The sequence below is a fragment of the Canis aureus genome, chromosome 30, assembly GCF_053574225.1.
Source record: "Canis aureus isolate CA01 chromosome 30, VMU_Caureus_v.1.0, whole genome shotgun sequence".
In the NCBI taxonomy this organism is placed as follows: domain Eukaryota; kingdom Metazoa; phylum Chordata; class Mammalia; order Carnivora; family Canidae; genus Canis; species Canis aureus.
In genome coordinates, this window is record NC_135640.1 from 42,132,329 (window position 1) to 42,160,192 (window position 27,864).

Genomic DNA, 27,864 nt, shown 5'->3' on the forward strand with positions numbered 1-27,864 from the left:
CCTGCGGCCCTGCCCCTCCGGGCCGGCTGGGGGCGCTGTGGCGCGGCGCGGCGTGGCGGCGGGTCCCGGAAGTGCGCGCTTGGGGCCGCGGGCGGGCGCGGCGCACACGTGCGGCGGCGGCAGCAGAGATGAAGTTCGCGTACCGGGTGCGCGCGGGGTCGGGGTCGGGGTCGGGGTCGGGGTCCGGGGTCCGGGGTCCGCGGGCGGGGCGGGGAGGGGCGGCAGGGCTGCGGTCCCGCTCACGCGGCGCGGCCGGGGCTCGGGGCTCGGGGCGGTGGCGCCCCGCGGGGTCCCCGGTGCCCCCCCCGCCCCCCTCCCCGCCCGGGAGGCGGCCCGAGGGACCCGGGGCTGAGCGGGGCCGGGGCTGGGCGGGGCCGGGGCTGAGCGGGGCCGGGGCGGGGCTCCGTCGGCGCGGCGGCGGCTGGCTCCCGGGCCCGGTACCACGGCGAGCGCCTTCCTTGCAGTTCTCCAACCTGCTGGGGACGGTCTATCGCTGCGGAAACTTGAACTTCACGTGCGACGGCGACTCCGTCATCAGCCCCGTGGGGAACAGAGTCACCGTATTCGACCTGAAAAAGCAAGTGGGCAGCGGCCCCGTCCCCGCCCCCTCCCCTCCCCGCCCGCCCCGCCGCGCCAGGCCGCCCGCTGCACCGCGGGGCACAGGGGGGGTCACCGCCCTTGGCAGCGGGAGGCGCAGTCGTGAGGACAAAGTTAGACCCGAGCCGAGGGGTGCTTGTACTTGACGTTCACCTTCCTTGTTTTTTCGTAAGAGAGAGGGAGACCCAGGCGGAGGGAGAAGCAGGCTCCCGCGGGGGCCCGCGTGGGACTCGATCCGGACCCCGGGGCCACGGCCGAGGACCGCGCACCACTGAGCCCCCGGGTGCCCCATTCCGTCCCGACGGCTGCATGTGCACGCGCTGTCCTCGGGGCTCATCCCTTCTGTTGAACAGGTGGCTCGGGGAGCTCTCTACAGACAAAATCAGGATCGGCCAAAGCCCCTCCGCCTTTTTTTTTTTTTTTTTTTGGTGAGAGAACGAGAGAGAGCAAGCGAGTGAGCCTGTGCGTGGGAGGAGGGCGAGGGAGAACGAAGAACCTGCAGGGCCCGTCTTCTTCCTCGGGGGGCTCCATCCCTCGACCCTGAGACCGTGACCTGAGCCAAAATCAAGAATCGGTCGCTCCACTGAGTCCCCAGGGGCCCCAAACCAAAGCCCGATTTTAAGGGCTTGAATACGCTTCGCCAAGTCTTCTCCAGGAACCTGGTCTTACTTCCTCTTCTCCAGCAGGGAGCTGGGGACGAGCCGTGAGCTCTGGGCCCGGAGCCGGCCAGGGACAGGAGGGGGCAGGGGGTGGGTGGTCGGAGGCCGCCCCCTCGTCCGACAACTGGGACCAACTACCTGACTGTGGTTTTGTTTTATAGCAACAGATCCAACACTCTGCCCTTGGCTACTCGGTACAACGTCAAGTGTGTAGGGCTGTCCCCAGACGGCCGCCTGGCCATCATCGTCGATGAAGGTAACCGCCCTCGGCCGGGGGGACAGCAGCTCAGGTGGTCGGTGGGGGGGCATGAGGCCAACGCCCGGTCCTGCCAGGGATCCAAGCCGCTGGGTCCTCTGCCCCGGTCACTTCCTTGCCTGGGGCCCTAGTGGGCTTTGGGGTGAGGGTGTGTGTGTGCAGGATATGCGTGTGCCTGGCTGTCCTGGGCTGGGCTGTCGGGGTCGTGGGTGGGGTGACCACACATGCCACTCCCCGTCCCTGCAGGGGGGGACGCGCTGCTGGTCAGCCTGGTCTGCAGGTCCGTGCTCCACCAGTTCCACTTCAAGGGCTCCGTGCACAGCGTCTGCTTCTCTCCCGATGGCAGGTGAGGGCCTGGCGCTTGGGGCAGGGAGCTCTCGAGGTCCAGACGCCGTGACTGATGCAGCAGGGCTCTGGGGCTCTTCCAACCAGAGGCATGTCCATGGGAGCCGTGCTCCTGCCTCAACAGGCGTCCATGGCCACAGTCCCTGCTCCCCCTGCTCCGGGCTGGTGTTCCCACGTGAAGATTCTCGACCAAAACTGCTTTCACAGCAGTCATGGGCCTCGGTGGGTCTCGTGGCCTCCAGGCAGTAGAGCCGCCAAGGAGCCCCTGCCCCCCAGCTTCACCATCCACCGTGAGGAGAATGTGCACGGACAGGGTCCAGGCCAGCCCCGGCCTTGCTGCGGGTCCTGGGCCACGGGAGAGGGCTCGTTCCCAGGTTGCTCCCCCGAGGCTGACCCGGATGTGCTGGGCAGGGGGCGGCTCTGGGTTTCAGCTGTGAGCCGCATCCCGAGTCCGGCCTCAGAAGGCCCTTGGAGGGCAGTGGCCGCTCCCCTGCGCCCGTCACGCGGAGCCCATGTTGTCCTTCCAGCTCTGCAGGGCTGGCCTGGCCTTGGCCATGGTCTCCCAGGCTGGCGGCAGCATTGGAGGAGCCTGTGCTCCGGGGTTCGGGGTCCTTGCCAGAGAAGAGGGGGCTTGGGGGCCGCAGAGAGGCAGGTGCACACGGCCTCCAGGCAGGGCGCTGTCCCCAGCCTCTGAGCTGGTCTTGGGCCACGACGCCCTGTTTCTGCGGCAGGAAGTTCGTTGTCACAAAAGGCAACCTCGCTCAGATGTACCACGCCCCTGGGAGGAAGCGGGAGTTCAACGCGTTTGTCCTGGACAAAACCTACTTTGGGCCGTACGATGAGACCACGTGCATCGACTGGACAGATGACTCGCGGTGAGGCCCGGGTGCGGGGCCTGAGGGGGACGCCGGAACCAGCCTCTTGTGGGGTGGGGAGCCCTGTGTGTCTTGTCGCATCCCGCAGTTCTGTTCTGAAACGGGCGCTTGGGCGTCCTGTGGGGTGGCAGGGCCGGGTGGGCTGCTGGTCCTGGGCTGGGCTGCACCGCCCTGGCGTCTGTCACTGGAAACCAGGGCGCAGACCTAGACCAGGATGCTCGAATCTGGAGCAGCTGTGTCAGTGGGACGTCGAAGCCTGGAGCACGGGGCCGGTCCTGTCCTCTCATGGCGGCACCCCTAACCACCCTGGGAGGCTACTGGCTCGTTCTCAGCTGCCCTGCACTCTGTGTGCAGGGAGCAGTGGGGGCTGGTGGTTGGTGCCAGTGTGTCCACTGGCTCACCGTGGCGGGGCAGGGGGGAGCCCCCGGCAGCCCTCGTGCTCCTAGCAGGTGGGTGTTCGGGCCGGGTTGGGTGCCCTGCAGCCAGGCCTTCCACCTCTTCAGCGAGGCACCGCCTGTTCCGCTGGCTATGTGCGGTAAGCAGGGTCCCCTCAGGTTGGGACCCGGGGAGTCAGGGAGGCGGGTGCTCATTGCCCTCCTGGGCCGCCTCCTGGAGGGACTGCTTCGTGCAGGGGGGCGGTGACCCATCCCCCAAGAGACACAGACGGAGCTGCCGCTCAGGAGGAGGTGCGGGCTGGGCAGACCCAGCTGCGGGCGTCCCCCAGGGCCCCTGAGGACGAGTGTGGGCTCCTCTGGCAGGTGCTTTGCGGTCGGGAGCAAAGACATGTCCACGTGGGTGTTCGGAGCCGAGCGCTGGGACAACCTCATCTACTACGCGCTGGGGGGACACAAGGATGCGATCGTGGCCTGCTTCTTTGAATCCAGCAGCCTAGACGTACGTTCCCACGTCTGGGGTGTCTCACCCGGTGGCATCCCGGGTCTCAGCCAGGCGCCAGGCCTTCCCGGGTAGACACAGGTGGCCTCCCGGGTCACTGGGGTGCGTAGGAAGCAGTGGCGTCCCTTGGCGATCTCCTGGGCGTGGCCTCTGCCAGGTGGCTGACGTGGGCTGACGTCAGGGTGACCCGCGCCCACTCGCCCGCACCCCCTACAGCTGTACACGCTCAGCCAGGACGGCGCCCTGTGTGTGTGGCAGTGCGACACCCCCCCGGAGGGCTTGCGGCTGAAAGCCCCCACGGGCTGGAGGGCAGACCTGCTGCAGGTGGCGGCGGAGGAGAAGGAGGACGGAGAGGAGGGGGAGGAGGAGACCACCGTCCGGGGCAAAGCCACGCCGGCTGCCGAGGAGCAGCAGGGGAAAGTCAGATACTCTCGGCTGGCCAAGTAGGTGCCCCCCGGGGGTGGGGCAGGACCTCGCACCCTCCACGCTGAAACGTGGCGCGGAGGCTGCCCCGTGTCCTAGGGGCAGGGCCCGGGGCTGCAGGGCCAGGGGTCCTGCGTGGAGCTGGGGCCCTGTCCCTGGGTCCGGGGGCTGGGCGCAGGCTGACGCAGCCTGGCTCCCTGGTTGCCCGTCCACCGTCCTCTGACCCCCCACCCGCGTAGGTACTTTTTCAACAAAGAGGGAGATTTCAACAAGCTGACCGCTGCGGCCTACCACAAGAAGACCCACCTCTTGGTCACCGGCTTTGCTTCCGGAATCTTCCACCTTCACGAGCTGCCTGAGTTCAACCTCATCCACTCCCTGAGGTGAGCGCCCCGCTGGGTGCTGTGGGGGCCCAGCTGTGCAGGGTGGGGGTGCAGAGCGGCCAGGCGAGCAGCGGGCAGAGGGGCTCGCGGTGTCGCCTTCTCACACCGCGCTCTCCCGCCAGCATCTCTGACCAGAGCATCGCGTCCATCGCCGTCAACAGCTCCGGGGACTGGCTTGCCTTTGGCTGTTCAGGTTTGTCTCCTGCAGAGTCAGGCGAGAACAGGAACAGGACCGCTGACCGTGGCCCCCTCACCCCCCAAGGCCGTGGGGCTGCCCAGCTCCCGGGAGAAACCCCCCCGAGCCTGGGGCCCTGGGGCCTGGGGGCAGTGCAGGTCCAGGACTGGCGCTCTTCTGAGCTGCGAGCGCCTTGGTGCCCGAGCCGCCGGGCCTGTGAGCCGCCGGGCCTGTGTCTGGGGGGCGGGGGCACCCTGTGGCTGTCGGGGGGGTCATGACACCACAGCAGGTGCCACCCGCAGTGACTCTGCTGGGTCCCCTGCTCGCGTGTGAAGGGGTCCTTGCCTCGGCGGCTCAGGCGCTCAGGCCCCCCTCCCCCATGTGTGCTCCGAAGGTCTGGGCCAGCTGCTAGTGTGGGAGTGGCAGAGCGAGTCCTGCGTGCTCAAGCAGCAGGGCCACTTCAACAGCATGGTATCCCTGGCCTACTCCCCCGACGGGCAGTACATCGTGACCGGCGGGGACGACGGCAAGGTGGGGCTCCTCGGGCGGCTGTGGCCTGGGTGGGGGGATCCGGGCCCTCTCCTGCCACTCACCGGGAGGCAAGGGGCAGGTGCGCGTGCATCTCCGGGCTGGGGGGCCCTGGTTGACGTGCCCGGGTGCACGTGGTCCTGAGCCCTGGCCACCCCGCTCCTCACCCCGCCCGCCTGCAGGTCAAGGTGTGGAACACCCTCAGTGGCTTCTGCTTCATCACTTTCACGGAGCACTCGAGTGGGGTCACCGGTGTGACCTTCACTGCCACCGGCTATGTCATCGTGACCTCTTCCATGGATGGGACCGTGCGTGCCTTTGACCTTCACAGGTGACCTTCATGTTAGTCCTCCCTGTGGGCAGGCGTGATAGCGGGGCTTTAGGCTCATGGCCCTGCTGGGGGGCACGTAGTGTAGACGGGCTCAGGGCAGCCCCAGGGACTCGGGGTGTGAGCAGTGCCTGCCTGGACTTGTGTCTTCGGGCAGGTACCGGAACTTTCGCACCTTCACGTCTCCGCGGCCCACCCAGTTCTCCTGCGTGGCCGTGGACTGCAGCGGGGAGGTGGTGTCTGCGGGGGCCCAGGACTCCTTCGAGGTCTTCATCTGGTCCATGCAGACAGGGAGGCTCCTGGACGTAAGGGCCGCGTGGCCGGGGGCCGGGGTGGGGGTGGGGCGGGGGCACGGCCCACGCGGGAGGGCGTCTCTGCGGGCTCGAGGGCAGGAGCAGCAGGGTCCTCTGGCCGCGGACACCCCGTGAGCCCGCCAACCCACAGCCTCAGGGTGAGGGCCTGGTGCACGGCGTGGCCCCACTGTCCCTTCACACCCCTGCTCTGGACGCCGCAGGTTCTGTCTGGCCACGAGGGCCCCATCAGCAGCCTGTGCTTCAACCCGGTGAAGTCGGTCCTGGCCAGCGCCTCCTGGGACAAGACGGTGCGCCTGTGGGACATGGCGGACAGCTGGAGGACCACGGAGACGCTGGGCCTGACCTCGGACGGTGGGTGCCTGGGGACGGGGACCAGGTGCAGCCACGGGAGGGAGGCCTGGTCTCAGGACCCCTGGGGTCCCGCCGGGCGTGTGTGGGTGAGGGTGGCCTGTGTCCGCAGGGCCTTGACCACACTGACCTCCTGCCTCCCACCGCTCTGTTCCGAGTCTGTCCTGCGGTCCTCTCAGAGCCCCCTTGGCTGTGACCTCCATGTGCCTCCCCCGCTCGGCCTGTCCTGGCCTTGTGTCTGTCCGGGACCCCATCTAGACCCCGGGGCCTCCCTCGCAGGGCGGAGCCTCTCTCAGAGCCGGGTGCCACTGCCCATCGTGCGCAGACTCAGGGCGCTGCTGCACGCCTGGCTCTCCTGGACGGAAGCTCGGGCAGGACTCGGGAGGGTGCGGCTGCTGCGGGGGCCTCGGCTCCTCCTCGGGGCCTGATCACATGTGTCCCTTCAGCTCTGGCTGTGACCTTCCGCCCTGACGGTGCAGAGCTGGCTGTGGCCACGCTGAACTCCCAGATCACCTTCTGGGACCCTGAGAACGCCGTGCAGACGGGCTCCATCGAGGGCAGGCACGACCTCAAGACGGGCAGGAAGGAGCTGGACAAGGTCACCGCCAAGCACTCGGCCAAGGGGAAGTGAGTGCCTCGGCGAGCCGTGTATGCGCTAAGAAATGGTTGAGGAGCCAACGATTTCTTGTTTTAGTCCCTTAAAAATCACAGTAACGGCGGGGCTCCTCCTGAGGGCGTGGAGCACTCACGGGGGTCATGATCGGTGTGTCCTCGTTGGCGTTGGCGTGCGCGGCCGTCCTCACGTCTTTGAGCGTGTGTTGGAGGGGAATGGCCAGTGGTCACGCGGTAACCGGGGTTGCTTCTCTAGGGAGTCCGTGTCCTGCGAGGTGGCTGTGCCGTCCACAGCCCCAGCGGCCCCTTCCCACGTGCTTTCTAACCGGCAGCCCTTGGGCTGGGGGGGGCCAGTGTCCGCACGCGGTTGGGGTCCGCATGTCCGAGAGGGCTGGTGCGGTCCCGCGTCCTCTCTGCCGACCGGCCCCCCCGGGGACGGGGACTGGGGAAGAAGGTCTGTCTGGTGCGTGGTCTCGACTGGTGCCGTGAGAGTTCATGCGCTCGAGATGGGCGACGCCCCAGGGATCTGGGTTGGAAATCTCTTGGCGCTCTGGGGGCTCTTCTCACCCTCGACGGTGTCTTTGGGTTTGGTGAAGTCTCACCCTCCTCCTGTGGCTTGCGCTCTCGGGTGTCGCAGGCGATGCTGCATGGGGTCCTGTGAGCAGCCGGGCCAGTGCGTGCCTGGTGCCGCCCACTTGGGGCCGCGTCGGCAGCCCTGCCGGTGGTCGTGGTCGCTGCGTGCGTGGCAGGCAGGGCAGCCTCCTTTGCCGTCTGATTTCGACAAGGAAATCTTGCGGCGTGAGCCACGTGGTCCTTCCCATGAACGGGTCCTGTCTCGGGAGGTCCCTCCGGGGTGTGCTGCTCCCATAGTGCGGAGTGGGTGACGGGGTCTCATGGGGCCCAGGCCAGAGCCCTGCCCAGGATGCTGGGGGCACTGGGTACCCTCTGGGGTGTGGGGGGCGGAGCACACGCTGGGGGTGCCCGGGGCGACTGTGGTCCTGTCTCCCTGCCTCAGGGCCTTCACGACGCTGTGCTACTCTGCGGACGGCGAGAGCATCCTGGCAGGAGGGATGTCCAAGTTCGTGTGCATCTATCACGTCAAGGAGCAGATCCTCAGGAAGAAGTTTGAGATTTCCTGCAACCTGTCGCTGGACGCCATGGAGGTGAGGGTGCACAGGGCTGCCCGGCCTCCCCTGCCCTCCGCACACCCTGGCCCCACTGCGGGGTGACGCCTGCCCCTGCTGAGTGACCCCAGGGCACGGGTCCCATTGCTTCCCTGAGGACCTGGGGCGGGCAGGCTAGTGAGCAGACGCCTGGCGTGTCCCGGCCTCGCAGAGGCTGCCGAGAGCCCTTGTCCTGGTGCACTGGAGACTCGGGGCACCACGGTGGCCGCAGGCTCTGGGGACGAGGGCTGCGGACGGGCTGGTGGCCGTCTCAGGATCGTGCAGCCCATGTGCATTCCAGTGCTTGTGGCCTGTGAGCTGGGCAGGGGCTGGGGGCCGGGGGCCGGGGGCCGGGGGCCGGGGGCCGGGCTCAGGCCCTCCACCTGACGGCGAGACATCTGGGCTTTGTCCTTCCAGGAGTTTTTGAACCGAAGGAAAATGACAGAGTTTGGTAACCTGGCACTGATCGATCAGGACGCTGGGGCGGAGGATGGAGTCGCCATACCATTGCCGGGCGTGAGGAAAGGTGAGCAGAGGGCCTCTGGTGTCCCCCAAGGCCCTGGTTGCCGCAGGCTGCCCTGCCCACGGCCCACTTACCCTGGGTGACAGCAGCTGTGCTGTCTTGCTGCGGCCACAGGGATTGTGTCCAGGAGCTCTTGCCACACACAAGTGGCCCGCGCCACCCCCCACCCCCCCCCACCGCCTGTCTGGGCCTGTGGTTTTGCTCATTGGCTGACGCCCAGCCCTGTGCTTCGTGCTCACCCCCACGTGGGCTCCGGGGAGAGCTCCAGGGTCAGGGATCAGGGGATCCAGGAGGCCCAAGGGGTGCACACCCTTCAAAAGTTCAGGGCAGGAGAGTGGGGTCCGTCAGGCCCCGGTAGACTGTCGGGGGGCCATCTGCCAGCCAGAAAGCCTGCATGCCGGCCTCCCCCCGGGCAGGCTCATTCCAGCCCTGCTCTTGCCATGGCCAGCGCCTGGGGCCCACCCTGCCTGGCCGCGTGGTGGAGGGAGGACTGCACCTTCCACGCAGCCCCTGGAGCAGCCCCTGCCTGCGCCACGTGTTCTCGGGAATCTCCTGATGAGCACGGCGTCCCTAACCCCTCAGTGACGTGCACAGGTGGGTCTCAGCCTGTCTGGAGACGTCTCGATGGTCACTGTTTGGGCAGAGCAGGTGCTTGTTGGCACCAAGTGTGGAGAGACCGGGGGGTCTGCTGGACCCAGAAGGTCATCCCGAGGTCGAGAGCCCCCAGCGGAGGGTTTCTGGGGAGCCAGGCGTGAAACATCACGGAGGTGGTCTCCAGGTGGCCTGGGCCCGGCCGAGAGGAGCCCGATTGTTCTGACGATGGCCGTCACTGGACTTCATGCCATGGGGACGTACCATCCCTGGGACCGCAGATTTGAAAATAAATTTCCAGAAGGGATTTTTTTTTTTTCCACCCACAGCTGCCCCGTGCGGTCGTGGGACGGGCACTGCACAAAGAGCCTGGCAGGACGGGCCCATGGGGGCTGGAGCCAGCCTGCCTCACAGCCCTGGGTGGGAAAAGCAGACGTGCCACTCACCGGCCAGGCGGGATGCCTGCGAGCGGTGCTCCAAGGGCTCGTCCGTGGAGGCCAGCGGCGCCCGTCACAGCCTCCGGGGCCCTAGCGCAGGACTCCCGTGCTGCACGTGCAGACGGGGCAGGGAGGCCGGGGCAGGGCTGCGCAGATGGCCCAGAGCGGCAGGGGCCCTCCCTCCATCCGGCCAGGGGCGAGGCGCTGCTGCTCTCTTCCAGGTGACATGAGCTCTCGGCACTTCAAGCCTGAAATCAGGGTGACTTCGCTTCGCTTCTCTCCCACCGGTGAGCCCCGCACGACTGGTGGTTGGTGCTAGGAGGGGTGGGGGAGCCGCTGGGCTTCCGGGCTCACGGTGACGCGGTGCACCTGTTGCCTGTGTTCCCAGGGACGAGGCTGGTCACACTCCCGGCTGGCTCAGGGCCTTGTGTCCCCATGGGTAACACGTGGTCACCTTTGTCCTCCTCTGAGGACGCTGAGGGGGTGGCCTCAGATGCGCTGGGCTCTCAGACTTGCCCTGGGCACCACAGACATGTGCCAGTCTGGGAGGGGCCGCATGGGAGAGTCTGTCCACGGGGCCTGGAGCCTGGGGCGGAGCATGCAGGAGGGAGGCTCGTAGGGGGCTTGTCTGTGGGGTCACAGCCCCCCTCCCTGGCATCGAGTGAGTGCCGGAAGCAGCAGGGTGCAGAGCAGCACGGGGCCGCGTACCACAGTGCGACCAGGGATGCAGACCGGGGCTCGAGGGGCGACTCGGGCAGCCCCTTGTCTGTGGGCCTGGGGTTCAGCTCCACGCCGTGCTGGGTCTCCCGTGTCTTCCCCGGGGCACCACGGCGTCGCAGCAGAGGCTGCGTGGCCCACAGAGCAGTGTGTGCCCCACAGAGGAGTTCCTGGGCCTGCTGCAGACAGGACGGCAGCACACACGTGTGTGTCTGCTCACACAAGCACACGCTGGCGGGGCTGGGAGTGGCGGGAAGGCAGCCCGTGCACCTCCCTGCTGTTGGGGGATAAGTCAGTACCTGTTCTTTAAAAAAGTGGGGAGAGTGGAAATGAGCGCGGAGGAAGGCCCTCGCTGCTTTGCCTCCCAGGGCACTGCTGGGCGGCCACCACCACCGAGGGGCTCCTCGTCTACTCCCTGGACGCCCAGATGCTGTTTGACCCGTTTGAGCTGGACGCCAGCATCACCCCCGCGCGGATCCGGGCGGCCCTGCGCCAGCAGGACTTCACCAGGGCCATCCTCATGGCCTTCCGGCTCAACGAGAAGAAGCTGCTGCAGGAGACCTTGGAGTCGGTGCCCTGGGACGAGGGTGAGCGTGGGCTGACTCCGCGGGGGCTTGGCGCACGAGGTCGGTCTCTGGGGATGCTGAGGGGCTGAGCCATCCTCGCTCTTGCTCCTGATGGGGGCGGTGGGGGGGGGAGTTCTCCGCAAAGCGAACCCGGCTTTCTCCTCGTCCCCCAGTGGAAGTTGTCAGCTCCTCGCTTCCTGACCTGTACGTGGAGAAAGTGCTGGAGTTCTTAGCTTCGTCCTTTGAAGTGTCTCGCCACCTGGAATTTTACCTCATCTGGACCCAGAAGCTGCTCATGGTGCACGGCCAGAAGCTGAAGTCCAGGTGGGACGTGCCCCCTGCCCCTGGGCTGCGCCTCGCATGTCGGGAGGGGGACATCGTGCGCGAGGGGCCGGGCGGCCGTGGGCTGGTGCTGTGTACCAAGGCAGGTCTCCCTTGCAGGGCGGGGAAGGTGCTGCCGGCCGTTCAGTTCCTTCAGAAGAGCATCCAGCGGCACCTGGACGACATCTCCAAACTGTACGTGTGGCCCACGCGAGGGTGGCCGCCTGCGTCGTCTGTCTGGGGGACTGGGGGTCAATGTCGCGAGGGGCTTCTTCCCCACCTGGGCTGCCCCACGGTGGGACGCGAGGTTGGCCGGCTTCAGGTACGGCCGGGAGCTGGAGGGAGAGCGCCCTCCGAGGAAACAAGTGTGCTCCGGGTCAGGGCGGTGGAGGAGGCTGTGCCCCAGCGGAGAGGTGGGCACGCAGCGACCTGGGGCCGGGTGTCCCCACGCCATCCCCGGAGGTGTGTTCTCTGCCTGGTGTGCACAGGTGCAGGTCCGTGTCTGTCCTTGACGGCGTCCTGGGTCTTTAGGAGCCGAGGACAAGCCTCCCTCCCGGAGGCTTTTCTTCTGAGAGTCCCGCCCGCGGGACGCCGCAGAGCTCCTCTCAGACCAACGCTTGTACTTTGGCGTTGGCGTAAAGGCATCGTTCCCGGGACTCCCGCGTGGGGCCATTTGCTGGTGCTGCACAGGGCGCAGCCAGCTTTTGAGTATTCATCCGCGGGAGGCTCCAGTTACGTTGCCAAAGCTAGATTTTGTTTGGATTTCCCGCGGGGGCAGTCGTGGCGCCCTGTGGGCCCTTTACCCTTACCTCGTTCTTGCCACATGGTTTTCTATGTGAAACATAGAACAAGGGAACAAGGGTGTGATTTTTGTCTGTGTTCATGTGGAGAATTAATTGACTCGGGGCGTCCCTTCTGCTCTCAGGCTGCGCGCCGGCCCCTTCCTCGGGGGCTGCCGGGGCTGCTGGGGCGGCCTGCGTCAGGCCCAGAGCAGGGCAGGGTGGCGAGGACAGACCAGCATGGGTGCATCGCGCCGCAGGGCAGGGCGGGCAGGTCGGGGCTCACAGAAGGGGGTCGGGCGCCGGGCGAGCCAGAGTCCTGATGGGAGAGAAGAGCCATCACTGACGCGACCCCTGTGTGCTTTTAACAGCTGTGACTGGAACCGCTATAACATCCAGTACATTCTGGCAGTGTCCAGGCAGCGGGGCAGAAAGCGCCCGTCAGAACCGCTGGGCAGCGAGGAGGAAGCAGACCCGTCCGATGACGACACTCTGCACCTGCTCGGGGGAGGGCAGGGCGATGGGGCCGCGCAGCCGGTGTAGGGCCGGCCCCGTCCCAGCCCCGCTTGTTTGGATGAAGACCCCCGAAGACTGGAGCCCGTGGCCTGGGCCCCGGAAGCGAGGGAGGGCAGTGCGCAGGGCTGCGGGGGCACCGGCCCGGAGGACTCCGAGCCAGACGCGGCTGCAGCTCCGGAGCCAGCCGCTCCCCGGGCCAGCACGGCCTTGGCACACGGCCGGGCACCCGCGCTCCGAGCAAACATGAGCTTGGCTCGTCTGCTCTTGGAAACGCCTCTCCAGGGAGGCAGATGGGTTCGTTTTTATAGACTTGAACTTTGTAGGAGTGTAACTTATATTTTTAATACAGTTGGGATGATAGATGAAAAGGAGGTTTTCTACAATAAAAGTGTGGAGTAAACCTGAACCCTGGATTGAAGATGTTCAAGATGGATCCTGGGTCACGGGATCGGGCCTGTGGCGGGGGAATGAGCAGGGCAGCCCGGCACGCCCCAGCCCTCGCCCCCAGAGTCCCTGCGCACTGGGGAGGAACTGCACGGTGCTCTTGGGAGCTCACTCGCCCCTGTGCCAGCTGGGCACGGGTGGACGGGAGACACGCTGCTCTTCCCTCCTGGGCCCCGGGGCTCGGTGGGGAGGTGGGGACAGCCTCCATCCAGGGGCAGGACGGGCACAGCTGGGTGCAGCACTTCCCCGACTGTGGTGGACACAGTGTCCATCCACTGGGTCCCAGCCTGGGGCTCCCCGCAGGCGCTGCCAACCTCCCCAGGCCCGCCTCCGTGCCCGGGAGCCACTGCAGCCTGCACCCGCGCCTGGGGGCTCCGTGATCTGGGCTGTGCACCCACACTGCAGTCACCGGGGTCTGCCCACAGCCCCCCCCCCAATGCGCGGCTAACCCAGTCCTTGCCTCTGTGGTTTTGGTAAGGTTCACGGTTTTGGTAAGGTTGACGTCTGCGCACAGGTCTTGAAGGTTGGCAAAAGGGACTGTCCTTTAGAGCGGAGTCTGGAGGCCAGCGGGGGGAGCCCCTGGCCCATCCCTCTGGGGTTCCTGCAGACCAGCCGAGGAGAGGCTTCCAGGCCAGCACACTTCCAGCCCCCACTCTATGGGCACTCCTTTTACAACAGCCCCGCCCCCCTTTCCTCTATAAAAGAGCCTCCTCCGTGCTGTTCTCCTGACTCCTCTATGGTTTCCGTTTTCCTGCTGGGTCCTTCTCATGGTCTGCAATTCTCTGTTTTCCAATGAACACACTTTTGTTGGTAAAACAACTCCGCTTTATTTTTAAGATTAGAGCTCCATGGGACGCCCGGGTGGCTCAGCGGTTGAGCGTCTGCCTGCAGCCCAGGGCGTGATCCTGGAGTCCCAGGATCGAGTCCCGCATCGGGCTCCCAGCATGGGGCCTGCTTCTCCCTCTGCCCCTATCTGTGCCTCTCATGAATAAATAAAATCTTAAAAAAAAAAAAAAAAGCACCGTGAGCAGACCCCGGGGTGCAGACGAGTGGGAGCAGGGCTCTGCACATCCCAGAGCTGTGGCCAGGCTCCTCCCCGCACACGGCCTGGCAGCAGCAGCACCTGCTACAGGCCTGGGAGACCGGCTGGCTGCGGCTCGGCTCCTGGACCCACCAAGGCACAGTCTGCATGTAGCATAACCTGAAAGGAGCGGATCCCGCGATCCCACCACTCCGGCCAGCCCCTGGCCTGGGCGTGACACTGACCCGCTGGACCCCAGCTGCAGTGAAAGGACGAGAACAGCTCTCCTGGGTCCATGTGTAGAAATGGAGGGTCAGGGATGAAGGTTCACGAAGCCGTGACTGTTCCAAGCTCATCTCTGGTTCTACTTTTATAACATCCACTGTTTATTCTCATTTCCCAGGAGAATCTCTGCAGACATTAACCGTACAAGTCTTAAAAATTGGGACAACTGTGAGGGGCAGCCCCGGTGGCTCAGCGGAGAGCCCGGGCTGTTGTGCCCAAGATTGCAAATCCGAGAAACCACCAACGAGCCGACACCGATGCAAGTACACGAGGGTTTATTTACAAGCTCGGGCTTGGGTCCGAGTGTACTGCACACAGCGGAGCAGGGGCTTGGACCCCGAGGCTAAGAGGCGGCACAGCTTTATAGGGACCGGTGGCCAATGGGATTGTAACACACACAGAAAGTTGCACAGTCATGTCGGTCCACACGCAGGTGGCCAGTGGAATCACAATCCACCCTATAGTGACCATTTGAACTGGCCTATCGCCCTGGTCAGAATTGGCGCGGTTTTGGTGGGCACAAGGCAGGGTTACGTTGTTATGAGCCAGTTTCTGTTAAGGGTGTGCTCAGTGGCCTGACTAGGGCGGGGAGCACCCTGAGCACTAAGCAGGTCATGTGGGGGTCATACAGAAGGTGGCGGGTGCAGCACAAAATGGAGTTAGTCCTGTTCTGCTTGTCCAGGGGTAGGGGATTTTTGTTGAATTTCCTGGGTCCCACATTCCCCCCCTTTTTCAGAGGATCCTATGCAGGACCCAATCATGGGTTCTGGGTTTCTGTAGAAAGAGGCAGTGGTTGGCATTGTTGCCTGAATACCATGAGTTGGACTGTATTGACTCAGTCCTTGACAAAAGCTACTGCTCCATCAATGAGGCAGGGTCCGAAGGTCAGGAGGAGGAGGGTGACGAGTGGGCGGCCAGGGAGGATAACACGGTAGTCAGCCAGGGGGAATGATGGTACCGGGATTCGAACCTTCCTTGTTGTTCTCGTTCCCGTTTTCGTCTAGCTAAACCTTCTCTGAGCTTTGCCATAGATTCTCGGACTATTCCCAAGTGGTCAGTAAAGAAGCAACATTCTTCGTTTAGGGCACACATAACCCCCCCGGTTGTAAAAAAAAAAACCTAATCCCCTTCTGTTTTGAAGGACAACTTCAGACAAGGATGTTAGGGAGTCTTGGAGGTGAGAAATAGACTCGCTCTATATCCCGATCGATTGCTGCTCGCAGACCTTTACAGTGGGACTGCATAGTCGGTGAAGCGACACCTGTCCCTGCGCCTGTTAATCCTAATCCTACTGGCACAGCGATGGTGATAGCTGAGATGGGTTCTCTTTTATCCCGTCTGTGGGTACCCACATCGAACCACTGAAGTACCTGCTCATCTGAGTGATAGATAATTTTAGGGAGTAGCTGTACTAGCACACAGAAGCCCCCAGTTCTGTTTATAACGTGTCCATGAGCACAGGGAGTCCATCCCTCGGAACAGGCCCACCAGCTGTCTTGGGGCGGTAGATGACACCCGGTACTGTTTACGGGCTGTGTAACGTTGCACAGAATCTGGTAGTGGCGTGGAGGAGGGCCTATGCAGAGCCCCTGGCCTGACACGGATTGTAAGGTGAGGCCTTTACTACCAGGCTTTGGGTTCCACCTGCAAGCATTAGGGTCCGTGGTTGTGTCATATTGACCCGTTTTTGCAATTCCTTCATAGAAGGGGGGCCGGATGTCATAGCACAGCCAGCAGGATTGGGTAAGATTGGGTTTAGTTGCATCGAGGAATTTGTAAGCTTGGGACGTCAGGGCCCAAAGAGGGTGTTGAGAAGGGTCGAGAGGAAGGCGAGTCGGGCCTGGGGTGCCCCAACCGGAGGAGTTGTGGGAAAATTTCAAGAGGGTGTTGTAGATATTACTTGAGATTGAGGAGGCACTAGCACAGGGTCGGGGCCTATCCCTTGGGTTTGACCTTGCGGCTTCTCGACTTGTCTGATCATGAATAGGACTCCATTATCATACCCGCTTTGGTAAAGTCGGAGTCCCCAGAGAAGTCCTACTCCCCAATTTGTATCTCGTTTTCCGGCCTCTGTGAAGGAAATGGTGACTTGATTACAGAGATAGCGGCCTGACTTCCCAGCGCCCGAGCATGTGGGGCTCGTGGCGTTTCGCTGGATTTTTATAAGGCCGGTCGGATTCTGTGACAGCCAATGACATGTCCCAGTCTGTTCACAACCCCATGCTTTACAGAAGTAATCCTCGGGGCCTCCACATCTGGAGACCTTATTATGGTCAGACAGAGAGGGGGCTGGGCATGCATAAAAGCAGGTGGCACGGAGGGAGCTTAAGCTCCACCTGCCGACACATCCGGGTATTCGGCCATGGAGAGCCGAGGGGCCGTGGTGGACCCCGAAAAGTTTTGGGTCGCATAAGTCAAAGGTTAGATTGGGCCACCAGGTTCCCCTAGGGTGTATTCCTGTCAGCTGGGTTATTATTTCCATAGAACTCGGGGTGAGGATTTGCCAGGTTAGATTTAGTGGCTGGTGGGGGTTAGTTTTAGCCGCAAGGGGATACAGTACAAGTAATACTAGTGGGGTAAGTGGGAGCGACGCAGCCTTAGCTTTAGGGGATTGTCCTTGTCGGGCTGACTCTTCCATTCCGGAACAAAGTCCTTGAGGACGGCGTGTGGGTCAGCTGGCCGGACGTGGGTGTAGTCGACCCAGGGAGTAATCCCGTCGACCTTGAGAGCGGTGGGGGTGGTCAGGATCTCGATGTAGGGTCCCTTCCAGCGGTGTTGGAGCGTCTGGTGTTGGTGTCTCCGCACGTACACCCAGTCACCTGGTCGATACCGATGGGAGTCCAGGGGTGGCCCAGTCTCGCAGAGGGCCCTCAGCTTAGGCCACACCTGTTCGTGAGTTTTTGTAACATTTGGAGGGAAAAAAAGGAGTTGGTGATCATCAAACTCAGCAAGCACCTCAGGTTTTAAATTGGGGATAACAGGTGGAGGAAGACTGAACATGATCTCACAGGGAGTCAGTCCCATCTTATATGGGGAGTTCCTCACCCTATATAGGGCGAAGGGGAGGAGAGTCACCCAGTCCCCGCCAGTCTCCAGGGCTAATTTAGTTAAGGTCTCCTTTACTGTTCTGCTCATCCTCTCTACCTGTCCTGAGCTCTGGGGTCTATGTGCACAATGTCATTTCCAATCTGCCCCAAGTACTAGGGCCACTCCCCGTGTTACCTTAGAGACGAATCTTGGGCCGTTGTCTGATCCGATCCTAACAGGAAAACCATACCTCAGTATGATGTCTTCCAGCAGTTTCTTCTTGGTCACAGTCTGTGCCGTTTCATGTTTGGTGGGAAATGCCTCTGTCCATCCTGAAAAGGTATCTGCAAACAGTAGTAAATACCTGTATCCGTGTTTTCCAGGTTTCACCTCAGTGAAGTCCACTTCCCAGGAGGCTCCTGGGCGGTATCCCCAGAGCCAGGTGCCTGGGTTAGATCCATGGGCGGTGGCATTAGTTAACTGGCATGCGCTGCAGCTCGCCACAATCTGCTCGATCTTTGCTCGAGAGTCTTGAATAGTGATCTTTGCATGTCGTATGAGGTCTTCCATCTTCCTTGTTCCCGTGTGAGTACCCCGATGCATTCTGGACAGGCCTCGCCGTCCTAGTTCCTCTGGCAGGATGATGCTGGAGTCTGCGGCCCTCCCCCAGCCACGCAAGCACTGGGTCACAGGCAAGCGTTTGATCCAGTGTAAATCAGCATCAGTATAGTTGGGGGTGTCAGGCAGGGCCGGTGCCCCCGGATCAGGTAGCTGGTTGCTAAGACTTCGGTCACCGTAAGGGCCGCCTCCTTTGCTTTTAAATCGGCTAGCCGGTTTCCCCTGGCTACTGGCGTGTCTGCCTTTGGGTGCCCCGGACAGTGGATGATGCCTAGGGCCTTGGGCAGCCAGAGGGCCCTCAGGAGTTCAAGGATCTCCATTTGGTTTTGAACAGTCTTTCCCTCTGCTCTCAGGAGCCCTCTCTCCCTGTAAAGGGCTCCGGGGATGTGAGCGGTGGCGAGGGCGTACCTGTGGTCGGTGTAGATGTTGATTCGTTTACCTTCCCCCATGGTCAGCGCCTTGGCCAGTGCAGTCAGCTCTGCCCGTTGAGCGGACGTTCCGGCTGCCAATGGCTCCGCCTGATAGTTTCCGTCTCCATGGTTACGGCTGCCCCCACGTACCTGACTCCTTCTCGGACAAAACTGCTGCCGTCCGTGTACCAGGTGGCGTCCGCGTTCGGCAGTGGCTGGTCCTGGAGATCAGCTCTGACTCCGTGCACCTGTGCCAAAATTTCTTGACAATCATGTAGAGGGGGGGTCCCAGTCTGGGTTAGGGAGTAGCGTTGCCGGATTCAGGGTTGTTGGTGGCTTAAATAAAATTCTGGTGGGGTTTAGCAGCAGGCTCTGATAATGGGTCAGACGGGCATTGCTGATCAGCGGTCTGGGGGCTGAGTACCCCTTCAATGGCGTGTGGGGTGGTAACATGCAGTTCTTGCCCCCTGGCCAGCTTGTCTGCGTCTTTAACCATCATGGCCACTGCAGCAATAATTTTTAAGCATGGGGGCCATCCAGCGGCCACCGTGTCTAGCTTTTTGAAGAGATAGGCTATGGGTCTCTTCTAAGGACCTACGTACCAGACAAGGACCCCTTTTGCCACTCCGTCTTTCTCATCCACATACAGGTAGAAGGGCTTGGTTAGGTCTGGCAACCCGAGAGCCGAGGCAGACAGCAAAGCCCATTTAAGGTCATTAAAGGCTTTGTCCATGGCCTTTGTCCATTCAAAATTTTGCTGGTGTCTGGTGGCCTCATGGAGGGGTCTGGCCATGTCGGCAAAACCTAGAATCCATAATCGACAGAACCCTGCTGACCCCAGGAATTCACATACCTGGCAGACGGTTCGTGGTTGTGGGATTCTTAGGATAGTTTCCTTCCGTGCATCCGTCAACCATCTTGGTCCATCTTTTAATTTGTACCCTAGGTAGCTCACCTCCGTTCTGCAGAGCTGAGCTTTTTTAGCTGAGGCCCGGTATCCTAGGGCTGCTATGGTCTGGAGCAAGTCCCTGGTGCCTCGCAGGCATGTGTCCTGGTCCTTTGCCGCCAACAGGATATCATCTACTAAAGGCGTCCTTTAAGTCTAATACCGTAAACCAAGTTTTATCTGGAGGCAGGGTGGAGAGGAGGGTGTATGGGTTTGGGACCGTAGGATGCATATCCTCTACTCGCCGGTTGATTTCCCTTAAGTCCTGGACTGCCTGTAATCGTTAGAGTGTGGTTTTCGCACCAGCAGCAAGGGGGCGTTCCATGCTGATTGGCAAGGCCCCAAAATGCCCGAGTCCAGTAGTCGCCGTATGTGGGGTGTGATTCCCGTACGCGCCACGAGAGGCACAGGGTAGTGGCGGACCCTGACAGGGTCTGCTCCCGGTTTCAGTTCTATGTAGATGGCCGGTCGGGGTCGTGCCAGCCCAATTCCCCCCAGTTTCTGCCCACGCTTGGGGAAATTCCCGCAGCCAATGGTCAATGTCAGTCATCGGGGCTGAGGGTGTCTGGTGGAGACGATATTCATCTTCTAAACTTAGGACAAGTACTTGGATCAGGTGCCCTTCCTTATTTAGGACTTTTGCCCCTTCGGGGTGGAAGCGAATCTGTGCCCCCATTTTGGTGAGCAAGTCCCGACCTAATAACAGGTAGGGACACTCAGGGATAACCATGAAGGAACGGGATACCCGGCCCATGCCGAGATCTACAGAGCTTCGGGTAGTCCGTGAGTGCTGTTTGGTGCCCGTGCCCCCTTGCACCCGTGAAGTCTTGCTTGCCAATTTTCCTTGGGGTTGTAATAAGACCGAGTGTTGTGCCCCAGTGTCCACTAATAATTCAACGGGTTGCCCCTCCACTCTGAGAGTTACCCTGGGCTCGGGGAGGGGTGCCGAACCCCGACTCCCCTAATCGTCCAGGTCCTCCATTTCTAAGATCTTGGCAGGGGCCTTAGGTCTTTTATTAGGGCAATCTTTTACCCAATGGCCCTCCTCTTTACAAGAAGCACATTGGTTTTTGTTTAGTTTAGGACGCTCCTGACGGGGACCAGGGCCATCCTCCTTACCTGTCCCTGAAGCCAGTTTTTTGAGGTGTCTCCGTTTTTCCTGGGGGTCGTCCATGGTTGTGGCCAGCAGGATCTTGGCCAGGTTTCGGGTCTGCCGGTCACTTAGTTTGATTTGTTGTTCTTCCGGACTTTCTCTATTATTATAGACTCGTTCAGCTACTGTTACTAAGACCTGCAAGCTCTTCTCTCCTAATATTCTAAGAAGGCTGCTGTTCTCTCGTCCTTACCCTGTCTCACACCACAGACCTCGGCCAGATTGGGAGGCTTGCGCGCGGCAGCCTGGAGACCTGCCGGGAGAGTCTGGCGGTGGACCCGGGGTCTCTCCTTACCTTCAGCCGAGCTGTGGTCCCAGGTGGGGCGGGATAAGGGGAAGGCAGCGTTTATGAGGTCTGGGTTTTGAGTCGGCTGTCTGTCCTCTCCCAGGACAGACTTCCGGGCTTTCACCTGAATTCGTTCTCTCTCCTCGGTGGTGAAGAGAACCTGCAAGAGCTGTGGGCAGTCCTCCCAAGTAGGCTGCTGGGTAAAGAGAACAGGATCTAAAAGCCCGATTAGATCTCTTGGATTATCAGAGAACTTTGCATTTTGAGTTTTCCAATTATATAAATCACTGGTGGAGAACGGCCAGTACAACATTAGCTGTCCGCCAGTCTCGTGGGGGGGGGGGGCATGGCGCAGAGGGGAAAGGCGGGGAGTGGGCCGGCCCGCCTTAGGGGTGGGGCCGTCCGCGTGGCCCACGCACAGGGACTCCCTCGTCAGGGAGGGGGGTGCCCCTTCTGCAGCCCCCCCACCACTGATGGGGGGGCGGGAGGGCAAGGGGGTGCCCAATCGGGCGGCGGGAGGATCAGGTCCTCCGGAGAGGAATCCTGTAAAACTGAATGAAGAGGCACTTTTGTCTTAGAGTCGGTCTCCTTCTCGGCCTTTCCGCAGGGCTAGAATCTTGGTAGGTCCTGCTTGGGGGGGAGAAATAGTTTTAGCCAAGGAGGGGGATTCTCGATCATGTCCTGCCAGGCCAGGATGCAGGGCACCTGGTCAGAGTGGCCGGCCGGTTTGTCCCTGAAGATCACGGCCTTAACCTGTGAGATAACAGGTAGGTGGAAAGTTCCTCCTCAGGGCCATCCCACGTCAAGGGCTGGCCATTCTGACGTGCAGGAAGTTCGAAATTTCCCTCTCCGTAGGTCTGTGCTCAGGTTGTGAGCTCTTTCCTTAACATCCGAGAAGTGGGGGAGCATAAGGGACGGGGGTGGTTTGCGTCCGCCCCATTACATCCCCGGTCCACACCAAGGCACAGACAGGACAGTTAACAAGTAACACAGTCAAACGCACAAACAGTTGACAGTGAACACAGTAACCCCGACCAGCCGCACAGCCAACAAGGACACGGTAACAGACGAACGTTCCCGGGCGGCCGCGGAGACAAAACAGAAGGTAACCCGGAGGGCTGGCAGCCGGCCCTCCTCACAGACAGGACCCCTCCTCCTCTCAGATGAGGACCCCGTCCTCGAACCTCCGTCCTCCTCACGGATGAGGACCCCGTCTGTGGGCGGCCACGGACTAGCTGGTGTAACTAAACCAAACCAGGCCCGGGCTTGCGTCCCTCATTCACTCAAAAGGCTCGAGAGCCCAAAGGGTAAATAGTTGGTTGACGCTTGAGAAAGGGCTTGAGCAACGGTTTTCAGGGCTCTCTTGTACGCGGTCGCCCACACAACACAGTAGATTCAATGTGCTCTGGCCTGGCCACAAAGTGAACTAGGGGCCTGTGCTGTCCTTGCTGGCCTGTTGGCCACATCCAATGTTCCTCCGAGGTATGTACATCTGGAGCAACAAACCCACCTCTTAACCAGGATCCTCTGGTGCCAGTGGGTCTGCCTTGCATGCTAAGGGGAAGCTTGGAGGGTTTCACAAATATGCTAAGAATAGATACTTCCTTATCTTTGTCTTGCCTATAATGTTGTAGAACCTTGAATAAAGCTGACACTGCTTGGACATCATCCACTGTGTCCCTCCTGTCCTCATTTCTTTACTTTTCTTTTATTTCCCTAACCCTTTCCCTCAGGACCCTGACCGTGTTGCCGCAGAGCGCGCAACAAGTGGTGCCCGAACAGGGACCTGAGCACATGCAAGAGGAAGTGCACATATAGGTAAGTCGTCGCTGACAATTAGGTAAGGGGAGCCCGGCTATTTAGGGCCACAACAGGAGTAAAAAAATAATGGGGAAATTGCAGTCTATGGAACAGGTCGTTTTCATGACCCCCTTGCAGGCCCTTATGAAGCGAGAAGGGTCCAAGGTCTCTAAAAAGGCCTTGCAGCAATTCTTTTGTACCGTATCGGACTTATGTCCCTGGTTTCCAAAAGAAGGGACTGTCCGTCTGGACGCCTGGCAAAGGGTAGGACAGAAAATTAAAAATCAACTTAAAAAACGTGGTCCTATGGCCTGTCCTCCAGGCACCATGCAAATTTGGGAGGAAATAAAAGAGGCTTTAGATCCACAACACACTTTCGAATTAATCTCTATAGCCTCTCATGAATCCCTCCCTGAGAATGATGTTCAGACCTCGTCAGAGGAACAAAAGGAGAATAATAATTCGATGATTGAATCACCATCACCACCAGGACAGATATCGCCCTCTCAATTCCCTCCCCGACAAAAACTGCAAAAGGAAACCATAAATATGCCTCAGACGAGCATCCCTACGGCACCACCTTTACTTGAAACCCGAGGAGATGAAATTGAAGGAGATGGGGTATATTTAGATAATGATAAGGAAATTTTTTTTTTTCATCTTCAGCTCCAGGGCCGTCAGGGCCCCCCCTCTAAACTGGAAAACTTATAAGCAACTTGTGCTCCTAATCATGATATTGATCCCTCTCCAGGCATGAGCAAAAAAATACGACCCTCTTCCATGGATCATGCCAAGCCACAGCCGTGCAATTTTGATCCTCCCTCTTACAGGAAAGATCCTCCTTATGGTCATATGATGACACCTTACCCTCAGTCTGGGGTTCCATTCTAAAAGCATGTCGATATCCAATGGTCCATATCCCCCTGTATTTCCCAAACACCTTCCTAGCGGGCTGTCGCCTTTGAAAATAACTCCTCTTCAACAAACTCTCCATCACGCACAACAAGCTGGAGAGGACACCTCTGCCTTTTCGGCTTTCCCTGTCATGCAAAATGGTAATGGCCAGAGAGCCTACTCTACTGTCAATTTTAAGATACTAAAAGAGATCGAGACAGCCACCGCCCAGTACGGGCCCACCGCTCCTTACACCCTGTCCTTATGAGATAGTGTGGGACTGGACGCCCTCTGCCCAGGAGGCTGGAAGGTCATAGCTCAGGCCTGCCTATCAGGTGGGGACTATTTACTTTGCAAAACTGAATTTTTTGAAAGAGCTAATGAAATGGTGTGTATAATCGTAGGACAAATATTCCGGTTCCTTATGAAATGCTAACTGGGGAAGGGGCTTATGCTGAGGTAAATATGCAAACTGATTATCCAGCAATAGCATACAGTCAAATTTCACAGTGTGCCCTTAAGGACTGGAAAAGACTTCCTTCAACAGGGACCAGGTCGGAAGAGTTATCCGAAATCCGACAAGGACCAGATGAGCCTTATCAAGACTTTGTGGCTCGCTTGTTAAAAGCAGTAGGACGCATAGCGGTGGATGGGGAAGCAGGCACAATCACTGTGAAACAACTGTCTTTTGAAAATGCTAATTCTGCCTGCCAAGCCACTGTACGACCCTGGAAAAAGGAACCTTGGAAGACTACATTCGTTTATGTGCTGAAATAGGGTCTTCATATATACAGGGAGTTACCCTCGCTGCAGCACTGAGGGGGATTTCCCCTCAGGAAATGCAGAGGCGTATGCAGCAAAGAGGTAACCAAAAAAGACGAACTTGTTCTCAATGTGGACAGGCAGGCCATTTCAAGGCTAAATGCCCTCAGTTAATAGGTGGGCTGGAAAGACCTGGAGAAATAGGGAAAAAACCCTCATCTCTGTGCCCCAGAGGTCAAAGAGGCTATCATTGGGCAAATGAGTGCTATTCCCAAAAGGATAAATTTGGAAATATTCAGGGAAACTGGAGGCGGGCCCGCTGCGGCCCCAACAAACAATAGCAGCAATGTTTCCTCAGATGTCCGCCCTGGGGCCAATACCGCCGACCTCCCAGACATCAGCAAATTACACCGGGGTACCCCGGCCAGCGCAGGATTAGACTTAGCCCCAGACACCCTGGTATATCTAGAAGCTGGACAAACCCCCAAAGCTATAACAACAGGAATATGGGGACCCCTTCCCAAGGGAACCTGGGGATTGCTTTTAGGAAGATCTAGTTGGACTATGAAAGGACTAAATGTTCACCCGGGAGTAATAAATGAAGATTATACAGGAGAAATTAAAATTATAGTAACACTAAAGGAGGGCATTCTCCATTTACAACCTAAAATGCCTATCGCCCAATTAATCATTATTCTTAGATATGAAACTTCTAACCCATCTGTAAAAGGAAAGCGGGGAGCAAATGGCTTCGGCTCCACCAATATTTGTTGGACTCAGCTGATTTCAGCCGACAAGCCATATATAACCTTACAAATACAAGGTCGCCCTTTGTCGGGTTGAGATAAATACTGGAGCTGATGTCTCTGTTATCGCCAGGCAACACTGGCCAAAGTGTTGGCCCCTTACAGATTCAGAGGTTTCTATAAGGGGTGTAGGCTACGCGTGTGCCCCTCAAATAAGTGCTAACTTTCTTAATTGGTCTACATCAGAAGGACATTATGGAACTTTTCAGCCCTTTGTCCTAAAAATAGATTTAAACTTATGGGGCAGAGATATACTAACCGACATGAGAGTTTTCCTCATTACAGCCCCAATATCTATGCCAAATCAACAAAAAATAGTAATGACTTTAATGAATAAAATGGGCTATGATCCAAGCAAAGGTTTAGGAAAAAATTTACAAGGAAACCCAGCCCCCATTTGTCTGATAGGTCAAACCACTGGAAAAGGACTGGGTTTTCAAGGGGGCCACTGAACTCTCCCCATGCACTGCCTATTGAATGGAAAAGTAATGACCCTGTATGGGTAGACCAGTGGCCCCTACCAAAAGAAAAATTAGAGGCAGCAGCAGCATTAGCAGAGGAACAGCTGCTTTGGGGTCATCTACAGAGCACTCACAGTCCTTGGAACACTCCAACATTTGTAATTAAAAAGAAGTCAGGAAAATGGAGACTATTACAAGACCTCAGGGCAGTTAATGCTACTATGAAGCCCATGGGGACTTTACAGCCAGGGCTTCCCACACCCTCCGCTATACCCTTACAATTCAAGATGATTGTATTGGATCTAAAAGACTGCTTTTTTTTTACCATTCCTCTGGCTCCCCAGAACTATGAGAGATTTGCCTTTTCTATTCCTAGCATAAATCATATGGAACCCGCAAAAAGATTTCATTGGAAGGTTTTGCCACAAGGAATGGCTAACAGCCCCACCTTGTGCCAAGAATTTGTAGCTAGAGCTCTTTCGCCTTTTCGTAAGAAGTTTAATTCCATCGTTTACTGTATTCATTATATGGATGATATTCTTCTTGCTGCACCGACCGACCGAGGAAATGTCGCAAGAAGCTTTCTCAGATCTGACCAACAGATTACAGCAATTTAATCTAGTAATTGCTCCTGAAGAGATACCAAAAAAATGGAGCCTTTTGAGAATCTCGGCTTCATTGTTGAAAATAAAACAATCAGACCTCAGAAATTATCCATTAGAACGCACTCGTTAAAAACATTAGATGACTATCAAAAATTAATGGGGGATATTAATTGAATTAGACCCTTCTTACATATTACAGCTAATGACTTAAAGCCATTATTTGATACTCTTAAGGGAGAGAGTGCTCCCTCATCTCCTCGCAAATTATCTGAAGAAGCCCAAAGGGCTTTACAGCTTGTTAATAAGTTGTCACAGGCACATGTAACTCAGTATGATCTTACACGACCTTTAGATTTAATCTTGTTAATGCCTTCCCAATTACCAGCTGCGGTCATTTGGCAATCTCATGGACCTTTGGAATGGATCCATTTGGCCTTAAATCAATGACATGTTATAAACGATTACACTAAAATGTTAGCCCAATTGATATTAAGAGGTCATCAACGCATTATTCTCATGATTGGTAAAGAACCTGATTACAGGGGGATCCCTGGGTGGCGCAGCGGTTTGGCGCCTGCCTTTGGCCCAGGGCGTGATCCTGGAGACCCGGGATCGAATCCCATGTCGGGCTCCCGGTGCATGGAGCCTGCTTCTCCCTCTGCCTGTGTCTCTGCCTCTCTCTCTCTGTGACTATCATAAATAAATAAAAAATTTAAAAAAAAAAAAAAGGGGGCTTGAGCAACGGTTTTCAGGGCTCGCTTGTACGCGGTCGCCCACACAACACAGTAGATTCAATGTGCTCTGGCCTGGCCACAAAGTGAACTAGGGGCCTGTGCTGTCCTTGCTGGCCTGTTGGCCACATCTAATGTTCCTCCAAGGTATGTACATCTGGAGCAACAAACCCACCTCTTAACCAGGATCCTCTGGTGCCAGTGGGTCTGCCTTGCATGCTGATTAAGGGGAAGCTTGGAGGGTTTCACAAATATGCTAAGAATAGATACTTCCTTGTCTTTGTCTTGCCTATAATGTTGTGGAACCTTGAATAAAGCTGACACTGCTTGGACATCATCCACTGTGTCCCTCCTGTCCTCATTACTTTTATTTCCCCATCCCTTTCTCTCAGGACCCTGATCATGTTGCTGCAAAGCGTACAACACCTGTCCTCCTTACAGATGAGGACCCCGTCCTCCAGGCAGGGGCAAGGGACATCTCAAGACCCCCGGTCGAGGGCCCGCCAGCGCGTCCGCCTAAGCCGATGCTGACCCAATACAGATTGGAATTCCTACAGGTAAAAGTACGGTTTAGGGCTCCCAGAGAATATGCGCTCAAAAAGGTGGAAAAAGTTGAGTGCACTCACCACGCGTGGGACCCTCCGGATGGGGTCCTGGGGGGTCCCTCGGATCCCGGGCCAGCCCCCAAATGTCGCGCCCAAGATCGCGAACCCGAGAAACCACCGAGGAGCCGACACCGATGCAAACCCACGAGGGTTTATTTACAAGCTGGAGCCTGGGTCCAGGCGCGCGGGACGCGGCGGGGCAGGGCCTTGGGCGCCGGGGCTAGAGGCGTAGCAGCTTCGTAGGGGCCAATGGAATCGCGACTCACCCCACAGCGACCGCTTGAACTGGCCTATGGCTCTGGGCTCGGGTCGGAATTGGCGCGCGGTTTCGGCGGGCACAGGGCGGGCTTCCGGGAAGGGTGTGCTGGGCGGCCGGGCCAGGGTGGGGGCGCCCTGAGCTCTGAGCAGGTCACGGCGGGTCACGCGGAGAGGGCGGGCGCCGCACAACAGGGAGTTATCCCGCTCTGCTAGTGCAGGGGTAGGGGATTTTTGTTGAATTTCCTGGGTCCCACGGGGCCGGCACCCGAGGGCCCCGCATCCCCGCATCCCCGCGGGCGACGACTCGGGCCGGGAGGCGGGGGCGGGGGGGCGCCTCGGCAGGTGCGGGCGGGAGCCGAGGCCGGGTCGCACGGGGTCGGGGGCCTGGCTGTGCGCAGGCGC

General features: G+C 59.3%; 1 protein-coding gene and 1 long non-coding RNA gene across 3 annotated transcripts; one reads left to right on the forward strand and one right to left on the reverse strand.

Moving 5' to 3' along the window:
* Positions 1-70: 70 nt before the first annotated feature.
* On the forward strand, positions 71-27,151 carry PWP2 (PWP2 small subunit processome component). 2 transcript variants are annotated; one of them, XM_077879368.1, is made up of 22 exons: positions 71-146; positions 465-577; positions 1,418-1,512; positions 1,759-1,858; positions 2,589-2,732; positions 3,491-3,626; positions 3,843-4,069; positions 4,289-4,432; positions 4,555-4,625; positions 5,002-5,138; positions 5,318-5,466; positions 5,621-5,768; positions 5,978-6,128; positions 6,572-6,752; positions 7,753-7,900; positions 8,318-8,426; positions 9,673-9,738; positions 10,537-10,755; positions 10,908-11,058; positions 11,176-11,250; positions 22,274-22,358; positions 26,992-27,151. In XM_077879368.1, the coding sequence occupies exons 1-21, from the start codon at positions 129-131 to the stop codon at positions 22,356-22,358; spliced, it is 2,667 nt and encodes an 888-aa protein (XP_077735494.1). In that variant the 5' UTR covers positions 71-128; the 3' UTR covers positions 26,992-27,151. The 2 variants fall into 2 exon arrangements, with proteins under 2 accessions (XP_077735494.1, XP_077735493.1); XM_077879367.1 differs by lacking the exons at positions 22,274-22,358; positions 26,992-27,151 and adding an exon at positions 12,206-12,756.
* On the reverse strand, positions 14,359-27,838 carry LOC144302047 (uncharacterized). The gene is made up of 2 exons (XR_013368952.1): positions 27,226-27,838; positions 14,359-16,986 (listed from the first exon to the last, which is right to left on the reverse strand). It is a non-coding gene; the product is annotated as an uncharacterized LOC144302047 (long non-coding RNA).
* Positions 27,839-27,864: the final 26 nt, after the last annotated feature.